The sequence below is a fragment of the Trachurus japonicus genome, chromosome 6, assembly GCF_045865225.1.
Source record: "Trachurus japonicus isolate A0001 chromosome 6, Traja_1.0".
NCBI lineage: Eukaryota > Metazoa > Chordata > Actinopteri > Carangiformes > Carangidae > Trachurus > Trachurus japonicus.
The window spans coordinates 9,085,323-9,100,040 of NC_140912.1; the positions used below are offsets into that span (position 1 = coordinate 9,085,323).

General features: G+C 42.3%; 2 protein-coding genes across 5 annotated transcripts in view; one reads left to right on the forward strand and one right to left on the reverse strand.

Moving 5' to 3' along the window:
- The window catches only part of ckap5 (cytoskeleton associated protein 5), a 37,299-nt gene extending 32,469 nt beyond the window's left edge, over positions 1–4,830 (forward strand). For all 4 annotated transcript variants that reach the window (XM_085778591.1, XM_085778592.1, XM_085778594.1 and 1 more), the window contains 3 exons: positions 1,417–1,576; positions 1,660–1,775; positions 2,629–4,830. In XM_085778591.1, the coding sequence (XP_085634717.1) occupies positions 1,417–1,576; positions 1,660–1,775; positions 2,629–2,889 (537 nt within the window). In that variant the 3' untranslated portion in view covers positions 2,890–4,830. The remainder of the gene's footprint in view (positions 1–1,416; positions 1,577–1,659; positions 1,776–2,628) is intronic.
- A 2,370-nt stretch (positions 4,831–7,200) lies between these two features.
- LOC146985554 (homeobox protein DBX1-B-like) lies at positions 7,201–12,220 on the reverse strand. The gene is made up of 4 exons (XM_085780567.1): positions 11,692–12,220; positions 11,179–11,262; positions 8,633–8,835; positions 7,201–7,806 (listed from the first exon to the last, which is right to left on the reverse strand). Exons 1-4 carry the CDS (start codon positions 12,059–12,061, stop codon positions 7,471–7,473), a joined length of 993 nt encoding a protein of 330 aa, XP_085636693.1. The 5' UTR covers positions 12,062–12,220; the 3' UTR covers positions 7,201–7,470.
- Positions 12,221–14,718: the final 2,498 nt, after the last annotated feature.

Genomic DNA, 14,718 nt, shown 5'->3' on the forward strand with positions numbered 1-14,718 from the left:
CTCCCCAGCTTTTTCTATTTTGTCTCTAACATTGTTGCTATGATGAGGCATAAAAAATAATAAGAACACAACAATGTATCTTAAAGGGACATTGTGTAGGAATTGCTCCCATCTAGCATTATGGTTGTATATCGCAAGCAACTCAATTGTATTTTTCATGCTGCGACGGACGACAGCCGCAGCACGTAACGGCATAAACAAGCCTCTATGTAAACAAGTGGTCCGTCAGCACGAGGCAAAACAATACAGGTGACAATATGTTGTCATAGCAATGTCGTATTGTTTACCTGACCCACGTTTTACCGGCTTTCTCTCGACTTCTGTGACTAAAATTACATCTGGTTTGTTACCAACGGCCGTCTGTCCGACTGCACATGAATGCAGCGTTAGTGTAACGCTCCATTCCTCCTCACTGCGTTACCGCGGTGACCAGGGCCGCTGGAAGTCACTTTGAGCAGGGGGTGCTGGGGGGGAAAAAAAAACTTTTTTAGGACATAAAAAATCCGTTTCAGGATTTAAATCGTTTTTTCCCTCCTAAATCCGTTACGGTTAGAAAGTAACCTTTCAATAAACTTCTCTAGTTTCAAACTGACAGTGACGCAAATACAAGGTCAAAATCACACAGCCAATTTGTAAACTTGATAAGAGCTGTTGACGTGAAAGATGACCAGATGACAAACTTACATGGACATCTGTGTGTGTGAGGACAGCTCCGCTAAAAAAATAAATAAATAAAAGAAGGTGCTGCGCTCTCCTGCCGACTCATCTGCAGCTCACTGAGAGCTGTCAGGGAGCGCCCTGCTGTTTCTCTCAGTGGGAAGATTACACACTATACTAGAAAGAGTTAAACATTGGAACATCTAATTAGTCACCAAAACATTCAACATAAATTATTAATAGGCTACGTATTCATAATTATTTGAAATATTTTTTTTCCAATCTCACTCTGGCCACTAGGGGTGCTGCAGCACCCCCAGCACCCCTACTTCCCGCGGCCATGGCGGTGACTTTTCACAGACACCACCTCAACCTGAGCCGACAGCTCCGGTGTCTCTGGTGAGTTTCCGTGGTTTCCTACGGTCACGGTGCCACTGAACGTAAAAACATGGCGACACGACATGGCAGCCAGCACAGAGCTTACCTGCTCCATGTAGATATAAATGATATGAACGGCAAATTCAGAGCTTACCGGAACACTTCAGTTTGTTGATGGGGGTGATTACCGGAACACTTCATTTTGTTGATGGGGGTGATTACTGAACTGGAACACTTCAGTTTGTTGATGGGGGTGATTACTGATTAATGAAAAACACACTTTTGAACGAAATAATCGATTTTCGTGAATAGATGACAGGAGTTACACAATGTCCCTTTAAGTTCTGGGCAACATGACTAATGTGTCAACGTTCCTCTCAGGGTTTGACAGAGCTGTACGAGTACAAACAGAAGTATTCAGATGCGGACCTGGAGCCCTTCCTCAAAAACACATCCCAGTTTTTCCAGAGCTACGTGGAGCGAGGCCTTCGTGTGATCGAGTCTGAGCGAGAGGGCAAACCTCGCATCCAGACCTCAGCAGGTACAACTCGAAGCTCCCACTGCACACTTGAGTGAGAATGAATGAAAAACTGTTTATAGTAACCCTGTCCTGTGTCTCTGCAGTGATCCCTCAGCACGGTTCTGACTCCAGTCTGAGCAGCAATGAGGAGCTGAAACCAGCTGTTTACTATGAGAGACTCAAGATCCTGAGACAGAGACAAGGCCTGGAAAACACCAGGGTTAGTTTCCACACACACGGTTATGAAAGAGCTTTTATTGTGAAGTGCAAATGGTGGCTTTACACATGTTTAAATGAATGAGGCAGAACAGAAACTAAGTGAATATGTGTGTGTCACCTGATTAACAACAGAATCTTGCTTGAGTGATTTTAGTGTCTGTGAATTTACAGTTTATCCACTAGAAAGCGCTAAAAGTTTGGGGCTGGGTGGGTGCAGAGCAGCGCAGTCCACCCAGCACTCAGAGGCGCATTGCTAATGAGCTACTGGTGCTCTGCAGAAGGAGAGCTCTGGGAAAGGGCACAGGTTTTGTGATTTTGGCTAAAAACTTCATAATCACAATTTAAAGACCACAGAGAATGTTTTAAAATAACTAAAAATGATGGTGGGAGGGGCACTTTAAGAGATTGTTTCATAAGTTACAGCCATAGGCTGCACATCTTTGAATCAGACTTATGGGGGTGAGAGAGGAATAAACATAGAAACAATCATGTGTAAAATAAGGTACAACTGTCCAACAATACAACTTCTCCAGGAATGGGACAGGGGATGTATTGGTGTATGGTGTGATAACATGTCTGGCATACTGTAACAGCTGAAAATGTCCTGGAAAATGATTTCAAGAATGAGAATGGGAACCCCGACATAAACCACTGTTAATGTATGACAATGGGAACCCCGACATAAACCACTGTTAATGTATGACAATGGGAACCCTGACATAAACCACTGTTGATGTATGACAATGGGAACCCTGACATAAACCACTGTTGATGTATGACAGGAGCCTATGTGAGTAATATTTCCTGCATGTATTGACTGGAAGCTGAAGCTCTCTTCTTTCTCTGTCCATCAGGGTGTTGGCGGCAGCGAGGAGGAGCCTCAGCAGCGGCCCGCCATCTCCTCTCTGCTGTCCTCGAAGCCGTCGGTGGCCTCCTCCACCGACATGCTCCACAGTAAGCTGTCTCAGCTCAAGGAGTCCAGAGAGATGTACCAGCAGGAACACAACGCACATTCCCACTCCCCGACACACACGCACACACGCTCGGCCTCGCCGGCGGCCAACCTGGACGACCTGAAGAAACGGCTGGAGAGGATAAAGAGCAACCGGCAGTAAGGAGCTCTAAGCCAACCACGTCACCACTTCATCTCATCTGCTCTGCCTGTGGAGTCCAGCAACATCCTCCTTTTTAACTCACTGTTTATATCCTGGTTCTGGGTGATGGAGGTAGAAAGCACTTGGACACTAAAGCCCGCCCTCTATCCACAAATCCACTAGCGACAGACAAACACACCCTTTGAATTTGAACCTGACTCCACCCACTGTGCCTGTATGTTGTTAGAATGCAGACACACCCCGATCTGACTCTAGCCGAGTACATTCAGATTAATTAGGCGAAGTCGGCCTCCACACACAGACTGCAGAAACTATCCCTGGCTTTTTAGAAACAATTCACTCTCATTCAAGATGTTCTGTCTTCACATCAACCCATTTTTGTTTTTTAAGTGTCGACCGCGAGGACAGAAGAGACGAAGCTGCGGAGTGAAGGCGTGAGCTTTGTGTCTGATGTAGTTCTGTCACCTCGGCCTCCCTCCTCCACCTTCCTGTCCTGCCCAGCCTTCTCTTTCAGGTTACCCTGTCCTTCCTCTCCTTTGTACACTTTTCACTGCATTATAATAATGAGATGAGTGAACCTAACCTCCTTCTCTCTCGTCTTTAATAACACAACATTATGTTTGTACATATTTAAAGGTTGTTAACCACTTAACTTAACTGTTATGAAGCGCTTCTCATGTGGTCGCAGGGAAATGCAAAGTGTTGTTACCTCCTGTTTCGCCATGATGCACCACATCACTGCTGCTGTGTTTGGATGGAGAAACACTGTTGTGAAGACCTGAGGTCACATCTGTAGTTGTGTGACTGCCCTAACACTGAACACTCATACGCTGTCCTCGTATCAGTTTGTACTGTCGGTGACCACAGCCTCTGTTCAGTGTGGGCATCTAGTGATTTGGAATAATTACAGAAAGTTTCCTGTTGGTGTCAGTAAAACATGACGAAAGGAGCAGGGGCGAAGGTTGATGTCTCTTTCTAAATAGCACATACCATAGGACTTGAAGCTCCAGCACTTAGTTTAATCAAAGTGTCTGATTTGTCCATTTCAGACATTTTTTTCCCAGTGTCTATAGAGCATTCAGCATTTACATAGTGACGTTGACCACTCATGTTGTCCCTCTGCCCCTGACGGGGTTTAAACTGACCAGGCTCTAAAAGCCACCGCTGATGTTGAAGGAAGTACTTTCTGTTTGGTCGGGCTCACGTAGGAAAACCCGTCCAGATTATTATTCTGAAATTCTTCTGTTGTGGCCTTCTAGTAAGCGATTGTCTAAAGTGGTTTTTCAGTTTTCCTTCTTTAACAGAAAATTATTTTGCTCCCAGATGAACTGGAAGTGATGAGCTGTAGTGTTTGGTTGTGATTTAAAAGCTGCAGATGTTTGGTGCACTGAGACTCAGATCCTGAGCTGCTTCACTCAGGACGTCCAGACCCAGCAGAGCTGTGTACAGGTGTTTGAGTTGTGTGTTGGACTGTGCTGTGGGTTGACATTTGGCTGTAAATAGTGTATGTACTGTCCTCATCAACACCCCCCACCCCCTCAGTTATTTAACAGCAGAACAGGACTGAAGAGCCGACATGGCCATCACTGTAAAGCGCATCAACCAAACTTGTTGTGTATGTACGGCTCTTTATCCAGCTGAAGGAAGTTCACTCTGTGTCTGTAGGCTTAAAGAGCATGGCATGAAGGCAGTGATTGTTTTTAATTTCTTCCTGTAAATAAAGTTTGCGTTATTAAAACAGCTGTTTAATTAAGTCATTGTTTTTCTAAAGAAGATGGCGATGATGATGGCCCTGTTAGTCATCTGTTCTGTAGCTGAATGTTGAGTACACAAATAACATTGTTTTTGTATTTAATTCAGATGTCTGTCTTACATTGTTGCTCTCCAGCTTTCCTTGTATAATCTATAGTGGAAATTGGCAATAAAGTCTTGTTTTTTTTTAACAATCCATCTGTATTATGTTCATTTTGTGAATTAATCTAAAAAATGGTGTCAGCTCTTTGATTTATTGGACTGTTTTGAGTCAACATGCAGACCTTTGCAGACCAGGAAAAAGTTTTTGCTCTGTAAGTCTTCTGTCAGTGGAGGGTTGGACTCCACTCCAGCATCAAATTTTCATGATTACCCAACAGGCTTAGCATTTAAAGGGATATTTCAACGCAATGGAGGCTCATGGTATTGCTACGTTTCCCTCATCAAACTAAATACACAATCCAACAACTCGCGGACATGTTTGGGTACAAGATGACAGCCTATTTTTTAGGGGACCTATAAGTTAAATTCTAGGGTGGGTGTCAACCTGAGTTTTGGAAGAAATTTTAAGCAGATTTTCAGGTTTCCTGCTTAACACGACCTGGCCACAATACATGTCAAATATCTCCATAACCACAAGGACCACATACACAAACTTGATATCAAATGAAAGATTACACTCAGGGGATGTCTGCAGAAGTCAGAATGAAAATCTATTGAACAGTCTCCGCCTAAAGACAGCCAAGTTTTAAAAAGAATATCAACTTGGAAACACAAGGTAGCAGCCCCAAACCTGTATCAATCAGTATCTAAATGCATGGGGAATAAGCCATGCCAAGTTTAAAGCTTCTAGTGTAAGACAGTGCAACATTGCACAAATTTTAGTGCTTAAATGTCCAGGTGGAAATCTAGATGCAGAGTCAAAGTCAGGGGTGCAGATCCAATGTCCGGATTGGGGCGGGGGCACAAAGGTTTGGGTTTTTTGGGGGGGGGTTTTTGCCTGTATGCAACTCATATGAGGACGTACCAAGTCCAGCTACTCTGTGTTTGGCAGAACAGTTTGTATGCAAACTGTATGACCCGAAATCAACCAGTGACTCAATCAATGAAGTTCGCTGTGCCCTGTTTGAGAAAGTGAAAGCTAATGTGGATGCTTAATGAAGACTCGTGTCCATCTTTATATTCTCATGTTACTCATTGTGCTGTACAGTAATCTGACGTGCTGCCCTCTCAGTACGAGTCTAGACCTCAAGAGATGCAGCACTCCTGAGCTTGAGGAGCCCGCCGAGAAATTCAAACCTGTCTTCCTGAAGTGCTCAGTTTGCAGTTAGATAACATTTAGAGAAGAAACAGGCATATGAATACTTCCACTTGGTTCTGTCAGAGTGAACCTCCTGACGAGCTCTGATCTGCACAAACCAAGCCTGTCATTTTCATTACATCTCCTCAGGTACAGCACATAGATCTGAATAGAAACCGTTCCTGAGCTCCCTCTGGCTGTGCACACCTCCACTCTCCCCTTTCTGCTCACAGCCTCAATATGACACACACAGCACACATGTTAATTAAAAGAATCCATCCATACCAAGTGTGTTGCATCAACAGAGCTCGCCGTGTGACAAACCTTTTCACCACAAGAGGGCAGTAAAGCTTGTCCACTCAACTATTGAATTTAATTATCATTGCTTGGAAATAATGAAACACAGTTTAGCAGCTCTCGGTTTTTCTGCTCATTTACATAAGACTCAGTTAAAAAAAAAAAAAAAACTGACAGTGTTGTTAAGTAGTGGTTCATGGGTTCACTCTTCCTAACAATCCTGCTCTCCATTTTTTTAACTGACAGACAAACTTCATCCTCCATTGTTTATTCTTTTTTTTTCCTTTTCTCTTTTTGCTTATTTTTGTGTTTCGTGTGCAAAAGTGACTGTGAATGTAAAATGATGTGAACCCTTTCTTTACAAATAAAAAATGCAAACATTGTGTCAACCTCAATCATCCACTTATTTTTATAAAAATTGATTATTAGGGCTGTCAAATGATTTTTAAAAATCTTGATTAATTGCAATACTTCTTGTGATTATAATACCAATATTACTTGTATTTTGGTGAGGAGCTAAAAAGTGCTTGAAATGTGTTGCATCATGTAAATGTATCTAAATTTACTGTTGAGTTGTTTTTCACACTGTTATCATTGCTGATGTCCTCAAACTAAAAGTCATTCTCAGGTGGCACCCAATGTGTCACAGATAAACTGTAAACAAACTTGACAAGATGGTTACAATTATAATTGCAGGGTAAGGTTCTGGTCTGCAGGAGGAGAGACACAAAACTTAATAAGCCACTAGTCTGAGACAAAACAGTGCTCCATGACTCTGTGTTACATCTTTGAGGTGCAGAAAACCTCAGAAACAGTGAACTCTGGTGACAGCCAGTGACTTCTACTGGACACGACAGGGACGTTATGCAGCTGTCTTCATCTGAGCTAATGATGAACAGTTATATTTTAATTCAGTTTAAATTCAGTAGGCTCATATCAGCAGGAAACAAAACATCAACAACTTTAATTATTTATTATTTATTTGAGAAAATATAAAGAATACAAATATGCATGGAAAGAACATTTTGTATATTTAAAAGTTAAGCATTTAAACATTTTATTCTACAAATATTAAATCTAAAACAGCTCAGTGTATCTTATTTACTGTTTATAGATACACTGAACTACATATAAATGTAACACAAACACTGTACAGGAACATGAGGCTGAAAAAATACAGCTCTAAATAGAGGAGGTTCAAGCACTTCTGGTGTTAACTTGTCTGCAAACTCTTAGGAAACTGTGATTTCCTCACTGTCCGACTCTTTGCTGGAGTCTGATGGAGAGGAGGGGCTGTGGTGATGATGATGATGATGATGATGGTGGTGGCGGTGGGGGTGGTGGTGGTGGTGGTGGTGAAGGTGTGGCTCCGGGCCATCCAGCTGTACCTGGCCGGTGGGTACAGTCCTGTCCAGCTGTTGGCAGTGGGTGCTGCCTACATCAGTGAGGTCGGGGTGGGGGTTGGTCTTAGTGGGGAGGGTCTGCTGGCGACATCCGCCCGTCGACAGCAGCTCCCTCTCCTTGGAGTTTCTCCACTTCATCCTCCGGTTCTGAAACCAGATCTTCACCTTCACAGGTCACAGAGGAAAACACACGTGTTAAAACAATGCGTCAGTCACAAAACTATATCTCGGCTCACAGCTGTTTTAAGGGATAGTTCACCCAAAATTGAAATTTCACTCATTATCTACTCACCCTCATGTCGACTAAGGGCTGGGAGAATTTTCAGAGTTATCCGTGGCTTCTCTGAGTTACAGGGGGTCTCGGCGTAGCAGTGCATGTCCATATAACGGTTGCAAATGGATATCAACTGTCTTCGTAACAAAAAGACACACCAAAAAACATCCAAATACCTCCATGCTGCTCGTATGTAATGTCCGTCTTGTATTGAAGCCCCGAAATGCTAAATTGTATTATATTTCAAGCTTGTTTTGTAGCGGAAGCTTCTCGAAGCTCCTCTTCCCAGTTCATCAAATTTGGATGAATCAGGGTCCATCCTCTTCCTAGTTCGTCCAAATTTGACGAATCGGGAAGAGGAGCTTCGAGAAGCTTCCACTACAAAACAAGCTTGAAATATAGACTTATTTAATTTTTTTCGGAACAATTTCACATTTCGGGGCTTCAATACAAGACGGACATTAGGCTACATATGAGCAGCATGGTATTTGGATGTTTTTTACATGCACTGCTACGCCGAGACCCCCTGTAACTCAGAAAAGCCACGGATAACTCTGAAACTTCTCCCAGCCCTTAGTCGACATGAGGGTGAGTAGATAATGAGTGAAATTTCGATTTTGGGTGAACTATCCCTTTAACATTCACAGTTATTGGAGCAAAAAACTAATATGTTGTCACTCTTAGAAGAAATTTGAACATCAAATCCTCCATGCTCACCTGAGAGTCTTTAAGGCCCAGTTTGCAAGCAAGTTTCTTCCTGTCTGGTTTGCTGATGTACTTCTGCTTCTGGAAAGTTCTCTCCAGGGCCTTCCTCTGCAGGTCTGAGAACACGGCCCTCCGCAGCATGCCCCTCCTGGGCTTCCCTCGGGGGGCCAGGGGCCAGGAAAATGTTCCCGGGACAGGGATCACAGAGGAAGAGGCTGGTTGAACAAAACACAGGACAGGGTGGAGGTTTAATGATCTGAATTAGCCCCATGAAGACATGTTGACCCTAGAGGTGTCAGCCTGCCCTCTGTTTAATGACTGATCATTACAGAGGGCCTCTGGGTTCCTGTGCCCAACTCTGAGGATAAAGATTCATCTGCAAAATATAACCAGGGCAGGGTTATAGCTCAGCTCTTAACATTGGGGTTTTTAATTTAGGTTTATGTGTTTATCCTTCACTCTGGTTAGCCATCATTACACAGAGGGTGAGGGTTAGCACAGAAACTTAGTTGAATTAATTAATTAAATTTATTTTTATTTGCCTTGTTCACAAAAGGAATTTAGACAAGGGTACAACAAAAATAAACGTATCTAAACCAAACCAAACCAATCTAATCTAATCCAACATAATCTCAGTTAAACTCAACAAAACAGTTTATGAATGTCACAGTTAGACTCGTCATATCTTCTAAGTGTTCAGATGTTAATAATTCTGTTTTTGCCTCACACATTCCTGTCTACATCATCAGCCATCAGACTCCCTGATGCCGTCTGTAAAAGAAATCACTTGATCTGCCTGAAGTTTGATATTTAAGAGCCCAATTTGTCCGTCAGTGGAAACAGGGCCTATGCTAATAAGACGGCTCAGCTCACACTGCCTCTAATGAAGCATGAAGGGGGATTGTTAGAGGCTGCGAATGGAGAGAGAAAGGTGATTGTGTTGTAATGAATTGAGTGGAAAAGGCCGTGGACAGGCCACTATATTACAGGCCCATTAGAGAGAGAGAGGTCAGTATAGTGAAGAGCTGTTAGAAAGTCTTTACACACAGGTTCAGTGTTATACACCTGCTACAACTATTATTCCAGATGTTCTGTTATACACAATACGCAACTCTTTTCTTTTTCTTTCTTTCTTTCTTTCTTTCTTTCTTTCTTTCTTTCTTTCTTTCTTTTTATTTCTTTGCTATTTTCATTCTTTTATATGAAGAATTGATTAATCTGTTGATCAGAGTTGGGAAATCAAATCATGTCTGAATGTAACGCTACAAACTCAAATCTTTAAGATACGTGTGTGTGTGTGTGTGTGTGTGTGTGTGTGTGCGCGCGCACGTGTGTCTGTGTGTGTGTGGTTTTGGCTCCTATTGGTCACGGTGCTGGGAGCTTTGTGGGTAGGCCGAGGGGCTCGGTGGGAAAACGAGGCGTTGAGTTCCTGAGCTGGGAAGATTCCCGCCTCACATTTAGACCATGACAAACGGCACTAATATATGTGAAGCGTGACAAACTGGACTAATTTGTAGATTAGGACAACTGGTGCTAATGTCAGCAGTCAGTGTATCCACTAAATAGGCCTTCAAATGGGCAGAGCTGTTTCCAGGCCGTCCGGGGTATTCCCAGGCTAAAAGGCTGACAACGTCTTTAACAAGCTGAGACCTGTTTCTATATGTTTCACTCTGAGGAGCTGAAAATCCAAATTTTGTCAGAGGCTGTTTCAGATTTTAATGTTTCAAGTGTTAAGTGTCAAACAAACTTAGTAATTATAGAAAAATATAACTACACTTATCTCTATTTATTTGTCTATTGAAAGTACAATGTACGTGTGATTAATCATGTCATGATTAATCACACTGATACAGCAGCTTATAATTAAATTCATACATTAATAAGTTAGTCTGAAATGTTGACATGTACTATGAGCACAATGAAACAATATGTGACACCACATATTAGTTATTATTATTATAATTTTGATTGATAAAGCTTGTGGCTTTATTAATCTGATCTAATGAATTTGTTCCACTAATTTAAATCCTTGCTGTAAACACCCACAATAAAAAACACTCTTAAAAAGAATCTTTGATGATTTACAGTAATGTTACAAAATTAATCACAGTAGAGATCAAGAAAAAAATGTGTATGTATATTGTGTTTTATATTATGTAGCAGTAATTGAGTTGTAAAAAGCATAAATTTGCCATCTGTGTTTGTTGAATAATAATATATTTTATCCCCATAGATGTAATTATTTGAGTTTCCCTGTGAGAATATTTTTTTTCTAATTTTCAGTTTTTTTACTGAGATGACTGCAACGGGTCAAACAGCCTGATAGCTGATCCCAAATCAGATATGTATTATTTATTAGTGTTAACAGCCAGAGCAGCAGGGAAGCACTGATTTAATCTATTTGAGGATTATACACTAAACAGATGTGGAGAACAACGGAATGGCACGGTGAAAATTACTGTAGGTTTTGTGCAATAAATGGTGAAAGTGGAGGAGCACATCTGTCCTGGAGTTCTGAAACTCCAGATGTCACTTTACAGCTGTGGTGAGTCACTCACCTGTGAAGTAGGCAGCCCTGATGAAGGGATGGAGACCTCCGTCAAGGAGAGGCAGAGGGAAGGACTTGGCCTGTAAACTCTGGACTGAAAAGAGAAATAACACAAACTAATCACAAAGAAGAAATAACAGAAAAACTATAAGCTTAACTAGGCTAATGTGATAAATATCAACAAGCAATGTTATCTAATGATCTTATCTCATATTTTGACAACAAATGACTGTGTCCATGGATGAAGAATTAGTTAGAAAAAAACTCAACCTAACAACATTTTATGGCTACATCTCACACCTCTGTTTATAATTCAAGTCATATGGAACTTAGATTTCTACAGGTTCAACAGTGTCAACATATTTGTCTAACAACAACAATAGTTGTGAATGGCAATTTGAGCATAATAATAACAGCTAAACTTGCCTATAAAACATTGTAGGTGTTCTTGTAAAAAAAAAAATAATAAAAAAAAAAGCCTGCAGTAAAAATAGAAAACAGAATAGCCTATCTCATCTCTTACCGCTCCGTGTAGACGGTGCCAGTATCGCATGGACGCCGAACTTGAGGTACCCGGAGTCGGGGCAGGCGGTGTGCGGAGAGCCGGGGCTGCTGCAGGTCTGCTGGTCGGAGCTCTGGTGCACAGTCCGCTCGGTGCTGGGTCCCAGCGGCCGGGGAGAGCCGACCGGCCGCGGGCTGAGCGGGAGAACGTCCCCCGGGTTTCTGGAGGAGAAAGTCCGGTGCAGGTAAGTGACAGGCTGGTTGAGCCGGAGCAGATCCTCCACCAGGAAGCCCGAACGCAGTGACCGGGTCAGGGGCGAGGGGAGAGCCGCAGGAGGACGCAGTAAACCCGGATACAGAGGCGGCGGTAGAGCGCTGCAGGGGAACATCATGGCTGTCCGGAGAGGAGAAATAAAATGTCTTGCTCTTATTATTATTATTATTATTATTATTATTATTTTTAACAGAGATTGTGTTTAGGAAAAAAATAAAATAAAATGAAGATGAATCTAAGCAACACACTCACTCTGTGCTCTGTGTGTCTGTGTCTGATTTTATACACGGGAGTCACACACATACACACACAATACACGCACATACACACCAGCGCGCGCACAAGTTCACCCTGAGCCCATCTCTCAGCGTGCAGCTCTGCGGGTTCAGGGTGAGAGGGTGAGGGAGGTGATCGGTGATTGGTCAACGGCTCCCAGCTTCAGCTGTGATTGGACCTCAGTCCACAACACTGACATGGACCCTCGTTTGATTCAGTTTGGTTTTCTGTAGCACATGTTCATCTGTCATTCTGTCAGCAATGTGCAACACTTGTATGCAGTGGGAAACTGCATGCCTGTACGTAATGTTGTACTGATTCAAGATTTACTAATTATGAACTGATGAAAGTAGTAATTCATTAGATGTTTTTTTCAGTGATGAATGAATCAGGGGCGGAGCATGGCCCCTGTGATAAAGCCATTTTAAAATACTCAATATGAAATAGGTTTGATAAATCCTCTCCTCCCTCAGCCCAGCTCACTGTCAGAGCACTGTGTCCCTCTTCAGAGGACAGCAGGGCTTCACCTGCATCCACTGACCATCACCTCTGATAGACAGTGCCAGACACACGTACGTCATTGTAGGAAGTGATGCCAGGACAAGCACCTGGAAAAACTTTTCAGGTCAACTTTCAAGTGTAAGACCAAAGAGAGGAAGAGCATATCACTCTTGTTTTAGCGGACCTGCACTTGCTCCAAGTCTCTTTTAGAACCGATTTAAAATCACCTTTAAAGCTCCTAATAGATACAGGATAATTCATACATCTCAGAGTTCCTCTTCTAAATTGTGCTCAAAGCCGAACCCTGCACATAAAGTGGGGAAACTGTGGAATGACCTGCACATGTCCATTAAACTGGCCACAACCTCTGTACACATTTTTTAAGTAACTTCAAACTTAAAACATATATCTATATATTGAAAGACTTTTCAATGGACCCATTTTATCTTGTGTTTTATTCCATAAACCAGTTTTTATTTAATTCTACTTTTAAAGTAAACACACATTAGGCACAATCAACTCATCAGGTCCAGGAGGTTGGTGGAGGCCAGTTAGCTGTAGGACTTTAACCTGCTTCCCAACTGCCAAACAGTGACTCACTGTCCACTGTCTTTAATTTAGTTTACTGAGTCTTATAAACATCAAGACACAGAGGGATGACAAAAAGCTGCACACCCCATGACACTATGTGTGATCTCTGTCTTCTTTTTTTTTTCATGACCTCCTCTGGAGCCACTTTGATGTCATTGTGCTCCACGTTAAGTCCTTAATTCTCCTGAGTCCTGAAAAACTTCTCTCAACGTGAGCAGTCGTCACCGGAGGAGTCCAAGTTTGACTCTCTCCTTCACGACACAAACAGTCAGTGTTTCACTGTGAGCTACAGAATCAGATCACTGCCTTGTGTTGTGAATCTCTCTGACAATCTCTTAGGTCTGTTAGGCATCCTCCTAGAAGATATTTGCAAACTCTGCATCTACATTTGATCTAATTTTCTTTTTACCTATGTGGGGACCTCAGACCTTGGAATCAGATGAGGTAACCCCACCCCAAAAACTCATAGATGTGACAAATATGGAAGAAACATCAGAAAGAGGAACAGAGCAGAGATGAGAGGAGAAAATGAGAGATGAGGACTGCTTGGTGAATGTCCAGGGCCAAAACATCTGGACAGTTGGGGGAGAGAGAGAGAGAGAGAGAGAGAGAGATGCAGGACAGCTGATGGTCCGGCAGTGAGAGTGAGAGTTAGAGTTATAGTAGACTGGAGGGAGTGGTTGCAGTGATTTTCAGGCGGTTTTCAGGCCAGTCCTCAGTCTTTCCCTGTTTTCTCTAATTTGAAAATTAGAGAAAATTCTCAGCTTTTACTCAGTATGATCATTTAACATGATCAGTAAATCCTTTCTTCCAGCATAATATGAGGCGCTGGCTAATTCTCAGCCAGTGGAGAAGAGATGAGTCATGTCTACTGGTTCATGCTGAAAACACAACCTCCGTCTGTTCTCAGAGGGAAAAAAGTCCTGTTGCAGTCGTCCAATCAAGAGGACCCAATGTACGTTACCTTCAGATTCTGCTGCAGCATTAACTTTTTTTCCAGCAATTTTTCCAGCTGTCAATCGACTCATTATGGGGAGAACATACAACACTTCACTATACCCTAAAATTGATCAATTTATATGTGATAGATAATAACTTTGAATCAAGGTAACTTCACAAACACAGGTCTTCACACTCATTAAGCTCTGACCTTGACCTTGAGGCTCCTCTGATCCCATTAAGCATGAAGCAGCATGTCCTCCTCTGCTGTCAGTCAGAGCAGCATCAGCAGCTTTAAGACCATTATGAAAGTATCTTGTTGGACCAGATAATGAATTTAATGACCAGAGTGAAGATTCAGGCCTCTGATAATAAAACCCCAATATAAAATCAATGACTGAAATGTTTATAATAAGCGCAGCAGGTATTTTATAACACAAAACCAAAATGGCTTTTTTCAACATAATT

Excerpts from the sequence above, each read along its gene's own strand:
- LOC146985554 (XM_085780567.1), bottom strand. The coding sequence starts at position 12,061 with ATGATGTTCCCCTGCAGCGCTCTACCGCCGCCTCTGTATCCGGGTTTA. Across the intron at positions 11,263-11,691 it reads GGCACCGTCTACACGGAGCG|TCCAGAGTTTACAGGCCAAG; the intron begins GTAAGAGATGAG and ends TTCTCTTTTCAG. Across the intron at positions 8,836-11,178 it reads CAGGGCTGCCTACTTCACAG|CCTCTTCCTCTGTGATCCCT; the intron begins GTGAGTGACTCA and ends TTGTTCAACCAG.